This window comes from Podarcis vaucheri, assembly GCF_965113315.1.
Source record: "Podarcis vaucheri genome assembly, chromosome: 4".
In the NCBI taxonomy this organism is placed as follows: domain Eukaryota; kingdom Metazoa; phylum Chordata; class Lepidosauria; order Squamata; family Lacertidae; genus Podarcis; species Podarcis vaucheri.
Genome location: NC_138762.1, coordinates 58,791,492 through 58,808,347, shown reverse-complemented (window position 1 = coordinate 58,808,347; position 16,856 = coordinate 58,791,492). Strand labels below are relative to the sequence as shown.

The following is a 16,856-nucleotide window of genomic DNA, read 5'->3' as shown; positions in this document are numbered from 1 at the left end:
GGTGGGGATTCCCGTTCCTCAACTGGGGAGGAGGGGCCCTTGCCAAGGAGTCCCGCAGTGACGTCATTTGCCGGCGACGGCTGTGTGGTTTCCCGCACGCGGCTCTGTTGTCGGGCATGGAGGCGGCTGACCCCGCCGGGGTTGCGGGTTCTTCCCCGGAGCTGGCGGTCTGCGGGGACCTGATGGTGGTCACCGGCGGAGCCAAGCTCTTGGCGGCCCTTTACAAAGAGCCTGGGTGAGTGAAACCGGGCTGAGGAGCTCCTGTTCAGCCTCTTCTAGCCTCGCTCTCCCGTCGTCTTGTCTATATATCTGCTGAGACTGCAGCCCTAACCGCATTTACCATTGAACTTACTCTGAGTAGGCACGGTTAAGATTCCGCTGTAAGGCAGCGGCTGTGTGAGAAGGGTTGTGTGTTTCTTTAACGGAGTGTGTAAAGCGGTAACCGGGTGCACCCTTTAATTCTGATCAGTTGCTTCAAAGCTGCCCCCCTTTTATACTCACAGTGGAGCAGGATCAATAACCGGTGGCAGTGTGTACACAGTTTATCCAGGCAGCTGGTCAGTGTGCATAATGCTGGTCAGCTTAGAAAAGTTGAGTGACAACGCTGATCTATATAATTAGAGGAAATAGGCTGCAGTGCTCTTCCGACAAATGAAATGCTGGTCGGATGGAGGGGGTGGACAGCCTTTCCCCAGCCTTATAGGTTTAGGATGATTGAATTTACATGTTTCTTCCTGCTAAAAAGGTTCCAAAATAGATAATGCTTTCAGGAGTAAAAGTAATCAGAGTACGCACGTTCTCTGCTTCTTATTTTCTGCACATTTTCTGCTTTGGAGAATGTATTACCCACTGCTTTTCTGAAAATATATGATCACTTGGGTTTCAAGATATTATATAATGAGCTGCTTTATTTTGAGTCAGCTACTCTAAGTACACAGTGTATTGTCAGTGCTGACAATAGGTCTCCACGCCTATTGTTTTCTAACTTCCCATGGTTACTACCTGATCCCTCTTAATAGAGGGATTCTGTAATTGAACCTTGAAATTTAATTCAATGGGATATACTTCTGAGTGGACATGTATAAAACTGTGCTATAAGGAAGCTCTGTATCAGTCTCTGGCCAATAAATAACGGACCATTTAATTACATTTACTGTATAGAGGTGCTGACATCTGTGGTAATAATGCAGAAGTTTGAAAAAAAGAACCATGTAAAATATACTTTTCATAAAAGATTCTAAAACTTCTCTGCATTTTCTGCCCTAGTATTTTCCACGTCTATACAGTGGTACCTTGGGTTAAGTACTTAATTTGTTCCAGAGGTCCGTTCTTAACCTGGAACTGTTCTTAAGCTGAAGCACCAGTTTAGCTAATGGGGCCTCCTGCTGCTGCTGCTGCTGCGCCGCCGCCGCATGATTTCTGTTCTCATCCTGAAGCAAAGTTCTTAACCCGAGGTACTATTTCTGGGTTAGCGGAGTCTGTAACCTGAAGCGTATGTAACCCGAGGTACCACTGTATGTTCCTCTGCAATAAAATGAAACAGAAAACCTCATTAATTTTGAAATTTTACTGTTTAAAAAGGCATGGTAAGTAAGATGAGACACAACTGATACTATGCTTATTGGAAAATACTGACCTGATGTAATTATATAATTTCCAGGAATGAAGATATTTTCATTTATGACTGTTCCACAGCAACAGAGAAACTTCAACAGAGTCAAGGGTAAGACTGTTTAAATTTTCCTTAATCTGAAGTAGGAAATCCACTGCATTCCTATTTATTCAGAAACTCTGTTGAATATGACATTTACATCTCTTGGAGTTGTTGTTTGTAGCTGAGAATAAATGTTGCCGCTATCACCAGTGTCACATAAAATACAAAAACAAATTGAGGAATACAAACTACTTATATGCAGTGATGCAGCTAAGTGATTCTAAACCTTGGACTCAATTGTCAGGTATGGGATGGGGTTTTAAATGGTCATGTGTTTTTTTTCAGTTGTGAACTACGGTACATAATTTAATATTTCTCACTTCCACCACCATTCCACACTTTACAAGTGCTTCCACATCCCTGATCAGTTAGAGAAATATACCAAGCAAAAAACTATTTGACTACCCTAATAATAAAAAGTGTGCTGGGCATATGCAGTTTGCCATTTTAAAAACTTGCTTAAATCATAGCACCTACACAGATAAAATGGTGCTTGCTTCTGCTGCCCTGATGCTCAGTGCATTTACTTGGGAATGAGTACTGAAGAAGAGGAGTTTGGCTTTGATATCCCGCTTTATCACTACCCTAAGCATCTAACAATCTCCTTTCCCCTCCTCTCCCACAACAAACACTCTGTGAGGTGAGTGAGGCTGAGAGACTTCAGAGAAGTGTGACTAGCCCAAGGTCACCCAGCAGCTGCATGTGGAGGAGTGGAGACACGAACCTGGTTCACCAGATTACGAGTCTACCACTCTTAACCACTACACCACACTGGTACTGTTCAGCTGTTTTAAAGTAAAAATAGTACAGTGAATATCTGCAACCATGTATATTCCTGACTGGCTGCCTCCTAACCGTAAAATGTTTTTTTTTTAAATAAGAAGGAAGGTCTCTTTGCTGCTACCTCATCACCTGCCACTCTCTTAAGTCGTCATTTGGGGGGTTGGCTATAGACATCTCTATTTCGACCATGAGCGCTGCCTTCACCATTGTTTATAAGAAAGGATTTGGTGTGTAAAGTTTTTTTAAAATCTGATCTTACTGCACACTAGTGGAAGGAAGGGTACCCTCTGAAATAACAGAAAACATAATTCCATAAGTTATCCATTGACTTAGTAGTACAGATACTCTAGTAAATAAACAAATGTTGTATTGATCAAGCCTACTAAATAGCAATTCCTGTTCTTAGCAGTCTGAGGTAACTGGGTGCAAAACCTCTAGGTCTTGAATATTTTTTTTCTTGTTGTTTTTAGAGATGATGGAAAGTCAGCAAGTGAAGCAAGTAACGATATCCTTGCCTGCACGTTTTCTTCATCAGGAACCTACTTTGCTCTGACTGATGACAACAAACGACTGATCCTTTTTCGTACGAAACCGTCTTGGAAATGTCTGAGTGTAAGGTATGGAAAGGAAGGCACTTCAGAAAAAATATTTGTACCCAAATATAAATAAGAGCTGTTTTAAGACAAACTTCTTTACATTTCTTGATCATTTTCTGTAACTGATCAGATATGTTTAACTTTACTGATAGAAAAGTTACCCATTATTAGTGTCCTTCATTTCCTCTAGTGCAGGGATGGGCAACCTATGTTGTTTGGTCAAAGTCACTCAGATCTCCCTCACCCAAGTCATTACAGCACACCTAGTTCTTTTTTCAGTTCACAAAAGGCTTAAGCTAAATTGGTGATTAAATTTTGGAATGTTTTGAAGAGATTACATACAATTTGGTTTTAGCCTGCTGTGCTTTATCTTTATGCTGGTTTTAGCTGCCTGCTATTTGTTTGCTTGGTTGTATTATTTTATTTTATGTGTTTTTTCTAAGCCGCTCTGAGAATTACAGCTGAAGAGCAGGCTCGTAACATGAGTTATTAACTTTATTGCACTACATTGTAAGTTGTTTTTGAAACTCAGATGATTTCATAATCATTTTGTTCTTTGTCATGATAATCCTCACTAAAAATGTGCAAGATTTCTCAGGTACCTGATCATGAACTCTCTATATTGTGACTTTATACATTCTAGCCATTCTGTAATTCAGATAAAAGGGCCCCCCACTTCCCAACCCAGTATGAAGAACTGAAATTTATTTGGTGTCATAAGTTTATTTATTTTTTAAAAATGTTTCTATACTTTCCTTTCAGCTCTAAAAAGAGACTACATTGTGTGTGAATGTGTCAAATTATATTCATTTAAAAGTTAGGAAAAATTAGGGACAAAGCAAAGGAGTCCTTTTTTTTGCTAGTCCAGTGTGTGGTGATGGGATTAAGAGTAGGGTTAAAGTGGGATTAAGATTAAGGTCAGGTTAAGAGTGGTCATAAATGAATGAATGAATTTTATTCCTAGGATTTAGAACTGTGCTGCATGCATACCCTTTAAACTCCTTTGGTGCTGGATTCTGACTGGGATTATTATGCCCTTCTCTTTTGAGATCTTCTGTTACCACTTCCAGAAACACCAAAGGGCAGGCTTTCTGAAATTCTGTAGCTGCAGTGCCTTATTTCCCCTGGCTACCACTAACCCCTTTCAGGTACTTATTAGTAAGGAGTCAATTCATATAGGTTTGTTCTGCTATAAAGTTTCTGACATGATCAAAACACATTGTTCATTTCTTTCAGTTTATGCAGATCTTCATGCAAATAATGTGGCCATTAACTTCTCTGGGAAAATGCCTTCCTGCCCCCAAATTTAGCAATCAGAATGTGATGTGCAAACATAATTTAGCTATAAAGTCTAATCTTCCAAAGAGGAAGTTTTGGACCCTAATTAGCGTCAATTCTTCATTCCAGGTCTGTCATTAGAAGATGTACTTCCCTGATTATAACAGCGGCAGAAGACAAGATACTAGTTGCTGACAAATCAGGTGATGTCTATTCGTACTCAACAACAGAGCCTGAAAATGCAGGAACAATTGAACTTGGTCACTTGTCTCTTCTGTTGGATGTGGTATGTATGCAATTTCTGGCCCAATACCATCTTTGTTTATTTAAAGAAGAGCCCCAAGCATAAATATATAGCCCAGTCCTAAGCATGTTCATTTTAAATAAATTTCCCCTGAATTCATTGGGTCTGCACAGTTACAGTGGAAAAAGCTCAGTGAACTCAACAAAACTATTTTCGTCATAAACGTGTGTTCTGTGTTTGACTATTCCTTTATATTGTTTTCTGAACAATCTAGAAGACTTGGTTTGAATGGGTTTGAATAGTATAAAAATGTTTTAAGATATCTAAAATAAGTTTGGGTTGGAAACCTATTGTTAAATATTTAGTTTCAGCTACCTCCTTTGAAAACAATGGCTGATAGTCAACTAAGTTTTACTCAGAGTAATGCCATTAAAATTAAGGGACTTAAGTTAGTCTTGTTCATTATTTTCAATGTGTCTGTTCTTGAGCAAAACCAGATAGATAGCCAGATGATTATTATCTTTGGTTATTGCTTATTTAAAACTTACCCAGCTTTTGCTTGCATCATAAATTTAACCAACCTTTTTATGTTTTGTGTGGCAGGATTGTCAAGAACCCCTAGTTTTGCTGCCTGCAGTGAGTAAGGGTCATCTCCAGGGGACTCTTACGCACTTCAGGAGAACTTGTAATTTGGAAGAAAATGTAGTTGTTTCTGTGTGTCACAGTGTGTTACAAATAAGCACAGACAAGTGTGACTAAACAGGCCAGCAAAATATTCAAGACTAGTAGCTTTTGTAGACTTTTCCCCCAAGTCTTGTCAATCTGAAACCAAAGAGATCTGAAACCAGACTAGTAGATGTGTACTTATTTCCCATATGTGTCTGCATGCCGCAAAGCCTCCTGGACTGTTTCATGGTGACCTGTGTTGTGTCATTAGGCGCTGAGTCCCGATGACCAGTATATCCTGACCGCTGACCGTGATGAGAAGATACGAGTTAGTTTGACTAGAGCACCACATAACATTGTGTCCTTCTGCCTGGGACACAGAGAGTAAGTGCAGTTGTAGAAAGTCTGCAACATGAGGAAAAGGGAAGAGCGGCCTGTTTATAAGGGGGGCGGGGAGAGGGGAGGTAGGAAGACATATTTTAAGATCAGTGCTACACAGCAAGCTAGCCAATGGGGTGCCCTGCCAATGTTGATGGACCGTGACTCCCACAATCCCTGTCTATTGACCATGCGTGCTGGGCTTCATGGAATTGGCTGAAGCTGTAGTCCAGCAACACTGAGAGGGCACCACAATGGCTACCCTTAAGCTGTCTGAGGAGATTGTAGATTCCCCCCAACCCACACTAGAGAGTTTTAAGAAGAGGTTGGACAGGCCCCTGTCCAGGCTCTTCAGGAATTGCTCTCTAAGCCCAAAGCGCTGGTCTGGATGAGATGCTGCATCCCTGGTAGCTCTTGGTTCTGTCAGGTAAGGGCAACATTAGGAGTTGAGCTCCCACTTACACAAACTCACGCAGTGGAGCCTTTCCAACTCTCTATTAATCAAAATTCATGTCAGGTGGCTTTCATTATTGAGTACATTTGGATACTGCACTACAATCTTCCCCTGTCCCAGAAAACTCTTTATAATGTGCTGCTCTGGCACTTTTTCATCGTTTGGGTTTTGCTCTTTCTAATCTATTTTCTAAACAGTGATACTGGTAGTAAATTGGTTCGTGTGCCTTTTTCCTGACCTAAAAGATAACATAGTGATCTAATCCAGTGTAGAGCCTTCTGTTGCTATGGTGATGTTTCACCTCACACTTTATTACTTTTTGCTTGCATTAGGAATGTACACCACAAACACTGACCTTTTTTTCTCTCCTAGATTTGTCAGCAAAATATTTGTAATACCAAACTATCCAGAACTTCTCTTATCAGCTTCTGGGGTATGTATGTTGTCTGAGGCATTTTACATCTGGAATTTTAGTAGGTTGCTTACACATTTTCCTCCCTTGCTGAGGGTAAAATACTGTAGTTGCTTTATGTTCCTTCTCTAAACACTTTTCTCAGGAGCATCCTTTAGGCAGGTGAGGAGGAAGCTACCAACTTTTCTAAGTGCTTTCTTAGGATCATCTAATCCTGATTACCATAATAAGGAAATGTAAAACATAATTACAATGAATGTTCACAGAACACTGCTGCATTTTTGTGTTGGGTGGTTTTGCCATTTTAAGTTGAATGCATTTAAGAATAGGCCTTTTTAACTTCATAGAGTAGGACTGAGGAGCCTGTGATCTGTCACATGTTGCTCAACTACAACTCCCATTCTTTTATTTTTATTTTATTATCACTTGCGTTTCTGTCCCATATTTTCCTCTAAGGAGCTCAAAGTGGCATAAATGGTTCTCTTCCAACTTTTATCTTTCCAACAATCCTGTGGCATTGACCTTGGACCAGTCATTGTCTCTCAGTCAGTGAGCTTCATGGCTGTGTGGGGATTTAAAGCTTGGCTCTTTGATCATCCCTGACCATTGGCCGTGCTGATAGGAGCTGTGGCCCAACAACATCTGAGGGGCCTCAGGTATCCGATTCTGTTGAGAGTGTGTGCATACATGTATGGCTGTTGTCTTCTTGACAGAAGCGGTGTTAATCAGCCTCTCTCTTTTGAACTGTACCCCCTTCCCCAGGACTGCACATTGAGGCTCTGGGAATACAAAAGTGGGAAGGAAGTGCACTGCTGTCATCTGAATAGTTTGAGTACATCTGAGGCTCCGCCAAATGAGAAGGTAATGCGTTTTTCTGTGAACATGTGAATCTCCCTCTCTGTCTTTCCAGGCAAACTTGCTTTCAGAATGGTATGTGTAGGTGAGGTGAGAGTAAATTTTAAACTACAGAAAATCTAATCCCAGAATGACAAGGAGGGCTTTTTGTAGTTCTGCAACACGATGTGCAAAGCACCACAAACCTTTTGGCCGCCTTTCTCTCCAAGATTACATTGAGAATAAAACCATTGCGCTGCTCTGAAAAGCTGTTGGTCTGGAATGAAATAGCTTCGGGTGTTTGCAGATTTATTTATTTTTTAAAAACACTTCAGAATCTATTTCATCCTTCATTTAATTGTCAACCTTTTTTTTTTTTACTTGAATTGGTGATATGAAGTGGGCGGTTTTTTGTCTACGTGCATACACATTGCAATCTGACATGCTAAAATTGCATACCTCTCTTCCTAAGGGGCATATGGGCTGGTGTTGTAAGGGCAGCAATTGCATCCAGAAGTTGAGTTATACTGTGAGAAGAAGGCAGGCACCCAACCCATTAGATCAAACTGTGGCTTGCTGTGGGTTATCATCCAGCATTAAGTGTCCAAGCAAAGAAGAGAACCAAACATGCAAACAAAAATCATGGGCAAAAATAATCTGAAAACTAAATTTGAGAATATTTCTGTTTTCTTTTTGTTAACCTCACACAAGTATAAGGCTAGATTATCCCAGCATAATAATATCTAGGAAAGCCGGGCCAACCCTGAATACCACAATGAGAGCTTCCAGTCTAGCTAAGGAAGGTAATTAAGGCTTCCCTTATTGGTTGCACTGGTGCTGGGTGTTAGACACAACTTTTTGTTGTGCCCCCCCCCACACTTTTGCATACTTGGGATCCACCATTTAAATATGGTCATGGGCACCTTCAGTCTTGCACATTTACTCTTCCCTTTCACCTGCCTGCCTGCCAAGAATGTGGAAGGGGGCTGTGCAGTTCGGCTGTGATGTGTGACTCTCGCTGCAAATAGTTTAAGACTTTAGTCCTCAGGCATTCAGAATAATTTTGGTGGACTCAAAAATTACCCCACTGGGGTTGGGAGGATGATTGCTGGCCTCATCTCCTCCTCTCCCAACCGTTATGCTATAGCAACTGTACATAGTTCCTAGTTGTGGGAAGGATTCTAACCATGTTCAACTAAATCCAGTTAGAATCCCCCCCTCCGGATCTTCATGCTCAACTTGGAAAGGAGAGGAGAGGGCTGAGATACTCAAAACTCCCTATCCAGTTTGAGTATGGGCCTTTGAACACCTGAAGAGGGCTTTTGAATTTGACAAGAAGGCTTTTCCTTTGTTACCATCTCTTCTTCCCCTACAAACTCTCTTGCCTGAGAGGTTTCTAATTGCATCTCCTTTTCCCTCCTCAGAAATATGCAGTCTCCAGGACAGCCTATTGTTGTGAAGGAAATTACATTGGCATTTTATATGACTGGTAAGAGGAAAAGAATATCTAAAATTACTGTGGAAGCAACAGCCAAATTGCATAATTTCATTATTAGGCCTGTCAGATATCTGTTGCTTTAAAATTACTGTGGAAGCAGCGTAGTCATGGCCACCAAGAATGTGGATTTTTCTTTGTTCATGATAATGATATTTTGCTTCAATAATATTAAGCCTGTCTGAGTTAATATAATATAATGAAGTTGATTTTGGTTGATGCTCGTATTGCTACATTAGCTTTGTTGTATCCACGGCATGTTTGGAAATCTCTTAGAACATGGGCAGTTCTCCTGCATATATCTGAGATGTGTTCTACCATGAACTGGACATTCTTGTTGGTCAGGGAGAACCATAAGGGGACCTTATAAACAATCACTCACAGGGAGTGAGACCCAAAGTTGTTGAGATTTTTTTGGGGAGGAAACCCACAGTTGTTGAGCTTGTTCTGAGGAGGCATCAGCAAAGTTGTTGAGCTTCGACTGGTTGGACACCCCTGACTTACAGCAACTTCTACAACAGGGATGGGAAATTTTTGGCTCTCCAGATGTTGTTGGACTCCAACTCCCATCAGCCCCAGCCCTAGATCAGAGATGAAGGGAACTGTAGTCCAGCCCCACAGGTTCCCCATCCCTGCTCTACGAGGTGATCATATTGCATGCATTGGCCATGACCAGAAAGAATCTGTACATTTAAGCCTTATGTGAAATTCAGGGCAAATCAACCATCATTTTACATAAGGTCTCTAAGAGCTTTGATTGACGTGTTTTAACCTGCTAGGCAATCTTGGCGTGCAAAATTTGCTCTGTAAAAATGATAGCCCTAATCATTACTGATCATTTCTGAAAAGTCTTCCCACAGTTTCCATCTTCCAGCTTGACCCCGAGACTCAGAAACTCATTCACAAACAGAACATCCCCTTGATCTGCAAAGGCTGGGCCATTGCATTTGAGAAAACAGGGGGGCTCTGGATTCTGCAGGAGGACATGCAGACACCTCTTCTGTTCTACCAACTTGTGAAAGGCCAATGGCAGGTGAGAGGGAACCTTCTGGTTGCAGCTGACTGTGTGCTTGCCCTTCTGTGGTGTCAGGCAAAGAACTTTGGGATACTCATACAGGAAAAGGGCATTGAACTGGAGCTGGCTTGGGAGTCAATTATTTACTATCTGCACATTAGACTAGGTAGCACTGGCTGAATCCATTTGGCAACATCCTTTGACAGTGTTACCAGTTTTTAATAAACACTCCCAAGCTTGAGAAGAACATGGTGCAGCTATGGTTGCCCAATCAAATAGCATGTTTCATTTTTAATTTTCATGCTGGTCAATATACAGCAGCCTAAGGCACAGTGCCAGAGCTCAGGCTGGTGATCAAGACAACAGTGACATAGGGCTACTTTGGTTTCTTTATCTGAAAATATGAGTGGAATGCCTGTTCCTTCTTTTGTTGTCAGTTTCTCTTTGTGAAAAGATTGAAAAAAAAAACCACACACACACGGTTTGGGGCAAATCATGGAAGATTTTGGGAGGGCTGTGCCCAGCACATGGTTCCCTGTATGAGAACCGATGTGCTTAATATGGGGATTTCAAGAGTTGTCCTTCTTTCCTTTTTTCAGTCTTCTGCTGAAGAGAGAGGGTTGATTAAAATGTCAAAGTGCATCCGTGACAACTGGACAGCGTTTGAAGGTAAGGCGGTTGAGACACTGTTTAAAGTGGGTGTCAAGGTAGGATTTGAGGAGAGTGCATCTCACAGCATTCATAAAAAGTAACTTTTTAGATTTAGATAAGAGCCTTGTCCCTTTGAGGAGGCTTGGTTCTGAGAGTGGAATTGCATGGAAGTTCACCCATCCCTGCTGTCAGCTGAGATTTGGTTATGTTGGGCAAGCCTTTGGAGTAATTATGTGAGGGAGAATGGGAGTGGAAAGGGTATTATAAAGCCAGGGTATTATTATTATTATTATTATTATTATTATTATTATTATTATTATTATTATTTATTTTCTATGCCACCCTTCATCTGAGGTTCACAAGGTGGTTGACAATATAGAAATACAAAAATACATATAACAGTAAAGAACAAAAACAATAACCCCTCCCACAGTTTAAATGGCCATAGATTGTTTAATTGGCCAAAGGCTAATTGATGTTACATTTAACATAATTTGAAAGCTAATCAGGAATTCCCATGTTGAGAAAATCTGTAATGATGAGCAATCATCCCCCAACTTGTTATCCACTACACAACTTTGCAATTTATAGCCACAAGACTGTGATGGGTACACCTTTGTCTTGGTCCAATAGCCTAAGCACTTAGACTGAGTGTACATTCCCAGAATCCTTTGCAACAGGGTGGGGTCATGTAGCAAAGATGCTAAAGTTCCTCAGCATTGAGGAAAAGATTTCCCTGAAGGTAGAAAGTAATATACTTTGGTAGCTGGCTCTTTTTTGGTTTTTGTTACATGCTGCCTTGAGCTGCTGAGGTCAGGTGAGATCTAAAAAATCCTGCTAATCGATAGTACCCACAAAAGAACCATTGAATAATGTGAGAACACAGCAAAATAGTTTTCCTAGATCTCAAATTATAGTTCCATGCAGAGATCCTAAGTGTATCAGCAGCTGGGGGAAAGGGGCTATTAAGATTATAGTGATTATTGCAGCTAATTAGCACAAGGGAGCTTGATAGTTGAATCCTGTTCCAGATGCTTAATTAGTGTCTTTACCCCTATGGAAAAGGTAGTTATCTTTTTATTGTCAAAATGTTAATAGCTGTCTGCCCCCTCCAGCTTTGATAGTTCTTCAGCCGACGATCACAATTTCTCTTCTGTTACGAGATGGGAGAGGAATATTTAAACCTTGAATGAATTGTTGCTGAAAAGAAAATCTAGCAAAGCCTTAACGTTGTCCAGTCAAGTGGAAAGGCTAATAGATATGTAGATTATTATTTTTTATTATCTTCTCTGAGCCAGATCAGCTTCTGTTAAAACACATTCTGTGGGGTAACGGGGCAGCGTACTAATTAATGTCATTTTAAAAACCCAAAATCATGGTCACAGTTCAAGACAGAAAGCCAAGACCATGGTCTAATCTAACAAAGCAATCTTTAATTTCTTAGTATTTGTAGTTGCCTATTTTCTCCTTCCCAAAGCACCCAGTGCCCCTTTAGTACTCACATTGGCTTATTATTGGTTGTGCAAATTCAGATTTTAAGGTTTTAAGTCTCTTCTTGACTTGCACAGAAAACAGACCCTCAGTGTGTGGAAAACACATGCCTATGAGCCTGTTCCAATTCTCTCTTCTACAGGCTCAGTTGGCAAAGAAAGTTGCTATCAAAATCTCTACAAGGCTTCTTTTGATAACATGGCTGTTTACCTCCAAAAGAAAGAAGAGAGACTTCAGCAGCGGAAGAGTAAGAGAAAGGACCCGCAGCATGAATCAAATGGGCAGACAAAGAAGCTCAAAACCTGAGCAGCATCCTTGCGCAGTGCAAAATTTGGTTGTGACTTGCAGTGCATTGGAAGAAGCTGGTTTGAAAACTACTGAATCACTTGGCACACTGAAGAACAAGCTGGCTTGATTTTTTCCACAAAGTGCAAATATTAACACGTCTAGCCTTATTATGGTGACACTTCCTTCCCTTGTCAGTGATAAATATGTCCTCTGCAAACTCTTTCTAGCTGCTTGCCTTGACTGTCAGCGTAGATGTCATTGGGTGATGACATCGTGATGCATGGCGGGGAAGAAGAAACACTGCAAAACTTGCTCCTCCAAGCTGAAAGCCTTTCTTGGCTCTGCTTCCGTACATGTGCCACATAAGCCATAGTGAGAACCCTTTGTCAAGTACAGGCCCCTAAAGCTCACCCAACAATTCCTACCATACGTCCTTCAGTCCTCCTCTGTCCAGAAAGAAGGTGGAGAGCAGGAATGGATGGAGGAGGTTTCCAGTCACTTCACAAGTCAATGGTGGTTGCTCCTTGCTGTCCTCTGTCAACAGCAAGGAGGTTCAGGCAGGGAAAAGCCAGGATTTATGAGGCAAAAATCCTGGCAATGTTCCCCAGGGGTGTCTGGAGAGCTTACTGCATCCCGTTGTGCCACACAACCCTGGAGTTTAGCTTCCCCTTCCAGTTGGAAGCGATCCTTTTGACTGTTCTAGTTACTAGCTAAGGATGTACATGACCAAATCCAAAATATCCTTGGATAATTCTCAGAGCTCACCTTTCATAATGTGACTTCATTGTGCAACAAATCATAACTGTGGAGTCCCTGCATAACCACAGATCTCCAGTGCATTTAAACTGGTGGAAACACAATATCTTCACAGTGAAGGTAATGAGTTACTTTGTAGTGTTGGGACGTGGGTGGCGCTGTAGTCTAAACCAATGAGCCTAAACCACTGAGCCTCTTGGGCTTGCTGATCGGAAGGTTGGCGGTTCAAATCCCTGCGACAGGGTGAGCTCCTGTTGTCCCAGCTCCTGCCAACCTAGCAGTTCGAAAGCACGCCAGTGCAAGTAGATAAATAGATACCGTTGCGTCAGGAGGGTAAACAGCATTTCTAGGCACTCTGACACTCGTCACGGTCTTCCATGCACCAGTGGCAGTTTAGTCATGCTGGCCACATGACTCTGAAAACTGTCTGTGGACAAACGCCGGCTCCCTCGGCCTGAAAGCGAGATGAGCGCCACAACCCCATACTCGCTTTTGGCTGGACTTAATCATCCAGGGCTCCTTTACCTTTTACCCTACTTTGTAGTGTAGGATGAGTCTGGTGACCTACTGGACCAAAAATGGGATTCTATTGCTGGAGTTGTCCTTTGACAACGGGACAATTTTCTCTAGAAGGAATCTCTGATTGATAGCTGGATGGGTGGGTGGGTTGGTTTGTTTTTGAACTAAATTAAGGCGACCTTTTTACTATGGCAAAAAGTATCCATACTTTTGAGATGTGATTTAGACTGCAACTTGCCAGCTTGAGTGTCTTCTTAAAAAAATAATAATAATACGAAGTTAAAGGATTTTATTTCATTGATTCTGTTTTAGAATGTGAGAGGCGCTGAAGTGTTCTGATACAGTATATACCATACTAGCATACAAGCGGCATATCACTGAATGAATGATATGCTGTAAATAAGCCGTAAAACGTGGTCACAGCATTCTGTCACTTAGAAGACTCTGCCTGTGCATCTCAGCTGTTTCAAGGTATTCAGAATTCCATTTCATAAGATTGAGACAGTTACAGGTAGTGATTGCCCCAGCTGCTTTTTAATGGTATTTCTCATCAGGCGGCCTGTTGAGAACGAACCTGGAAACTGCGCATAGTACAATCAAGGAAAAGACGAGAGAAAAGGCTATAGGTTTGATGAGGCTCCTGCTGGCAATGTCTAATGGACAGGGTTTCCAGACCTGGATCAAAACAATTGCACAAGCGGTTATGTGCATGCGGCATATCATTGCGGTGCCTTTTCTCGAGCAGTAAGTCATTGCCGTCCACACTGCTTCTGAAACCAAAGGGAATTTTGACGTTTGTAATGTTCAGAGTCTAAACTCCCATAGGACATGCGCAGCTCCTGGTTTGGAGCCATCCAAGTCCTTGAGGTAGATTCTGAACTCAACTTGCAGTTGTTACACAAAGCTTGTCTACACACAGTGTTGAATCTCAGCCTGTTAAGTTTACCCTGAGTTTCAAGCAGCATCTTAAGCAGTGGTGAACGTGAGCAGGAGTGGAGAGCTGTGGATTGCCAGTACCATTACTGAGCTGATTAATCATTGACCTCAATAGGATTATTTTCTGGTTTGTGAATATTCCTGGTAATTTAATGCAGTGTTTCTCAACCTGAAGGTTGACAGTGATGGAGACAGATGTGCCTCATAGGAAGGTCATTCTACAAATGGGAAACGATCACTGAAAAGGCCCAGTCATAGGTCACTGCCAGCTGGGTTGTCCTTGGTAACCAGGCCTTACCTGCAGATCATAGGGTCTGAGATGGCTTTTGCGGTCTTAAGTTCAGTTCTCCACATTCCCACATCAGTTTGTGATTTTCTTTACAAAGCCCTCATGATAGTCCAGCATTTTAGTGAATTTCTCCAAGTATTCACTGTTTGGGATGTGTATTTTGCCTAACATACATATTTTTGCAAAGCAATTTCCCCAAATATAGTGCATTTTGGTGTGTTATTTTCACTAATATATGCATGCTCCCTAAATCTGTTCTGTAGTTTTCCCCAACCCTCCGGAGGGTGTGTGGGAAGTGGACAAGTTGCATTACATAAATGGAAACCCTTGAGCTAACAGAACTACTTTGTTGGAGAACAGTGATTTAACCTGTGAACTTTTAAAGCAATAGCTGGGTATTGTCTTTCTGAAAACCATGGAAGATGCTGCCAAGTAACCCTTGTAGTTCAGTAGCAATCTGCAATTTCTTTTATTTGCTGTGCTCCTGGCAAAAAGTAGTCCATGTGGTATCACAATTAAATATTGGACTGTCCCAGACTCCTTTGTTGTCTTGTAAGAGTTTTCATCAAAACACCTGGGTGTCCTGCTCCAGATAAAACCCATGCTCAGAACACTCACCCAGACAATTGTCACATTTTGTGCTGTGCAAATTGGTGCCTGTAATCAGAATGTTCAGTTATAAGTAGGTAATTCTTCCCTTTCCTTTGTCCAAACTATTCCAAATGAGATTGTCGTCGTGTGGAAGGCTGTGCTCTAAAGAAACTTCAAATTGCAACTTAAAAGGGTCTATTAAAGAGTCTGTGACCATGTTTTGGTACAGCACACACACTCATTCTGACGGTTCTGTTTGTGTCAGAGCTGCTGCTTCCTAGTTAAGCACTCACTGCTTAGTTACAGACCCGCATTCTGTGAGGCAAATAGGTGGATTCTTTGTTGGGAAGGACAAAGGAGAATATTTGCATGCTGGTGCTCTTTGTTCTTTTCATTGTTAGGTCAGTGCTTTGTGTGCTTAAATGAATATAAAGCACATGAAATATAGTAGATGTTGCATTTGTTATGAGCACATGAGTTGTATTTTTTTTTTAAGATTCCAGAATGTATTCATTCTCTTTAAAAAGAGAGAGAGAGCCCCAGGTGCAATATGTCAGAAATATATTTCAGAAGCAGTACTAAGCCAGTTGCCTGGTTTTTCAGTGCAAGGGCTTGGTTACTGTCCTTTGGACAGAAAAAAGTAACGTGTGTGGAATACTCTGCCATGCAAGTTACAGCTTTTGTCCATGAAATAATAAGTTTTCGAAGCTGCCTGCCTTTTTGAACAGGCTGCACATACTGTAGCCCTAGTCAGGGATTCAGTTCACACTGTTACAATTCCATGGAGTTGGAAAACAAAGCTGCCGTCACAAGCGCCCCTCGTCCCAGTGGCCTTGCTGGCACCCCACCAACATGCCTTGTCTGGAAAGGGGAGCTTTATCTATGTACACAGGCTCTCCTCATTGTGTGAACAACCCTACATGTGTGCCCCCACTGCATACCTGGTGGGGGTGAGACACTCCTGCTCCATGGGAGCTGAGTGACCCAAGTAGGACTTATCCCCTCCTGGTGGAGAGAGGAGGAAGGTTGTTGTCCCTCAAGATGTTGCTGTTCACCATTGGGGGGAAAAGGGGAAGAGGTTGAATGAGTTCTCCAGTGCTACATATGCACAGACAGTATAAACACCCCCGTACTGAATTTCTTTTTAAATGGAAAGCCAGCAGTACATGGCTGCTTTTAGATCTATGTTTTGAAAAAATACTCCTAGTAGGCGGGCAGTTCTCAATCAAATGTTCTAACCATTCAATGACGCAGCTTTGGGAAAGGAAGTTCACAGCCAGTGACGGCATAGGCACTGTCCAATAGGGGCCTGCATTTCTCAACCGTCCCTATTTTTGGTGTTTGTTGCTGTTCAGTCACTGTCTCTGCTTTGTCTTAGGGGAAGATGCTGAGGAAGATGCTTTCTAAAATGCTCTTAGGTGGCTTGGGCCATGTCTTTGAGGAGCTCTGTGAAATGCTGAAGCAAT

At 41.8% G+C, this 16,856-nt stretch overlaps 1 protein-coding gene across 2 annotated transcripts; it reads left to right on the top strand.

Moving 5' to 3' along the window:
- The first annotated feature begins 62 nt into the window (after positions 1–62).
- WDR4 (WDR4 tRNA N7-guanosine methyltransferase non-catalytic subunit) lies at positions 63–15,621 on the top strand. Of its 2 annotated transcripts, none has more exons than XM_082219906.1 (11): positions 63–235; positions 1,661–1,723; positions 2,968–3,114; positions 4,501–4,657; positions 5,553–5,665; positions 6,486–6,546; positions 7,288–7,386; positions 8,784–8,848; positions 9,704–9,887; positions 10,469–10,538; positions 12,154–15,621. In XM_082219906.1, exons 1-11 carry the CDS (start codon positions 117–119, stop codon positions 12,315–12,317), a joined length of 1,242 nt encoding a protein of 413 aa, XP_082076032.1. In that variant the 5' UTR covers positions 63–116; the 3' UTR covers positions 12,318–15,621. The 2 variants fall into 2 exon arrangements, with proteins under 2 accessions (XP_082076032.1, XP_082076031.1); XM_082219905.1 differs by having other exon boundaries at positions 78–235; positions 3,033–3,114.
- Positions 15,622–16,856: the final 1,235 nt, after the last annotated feature.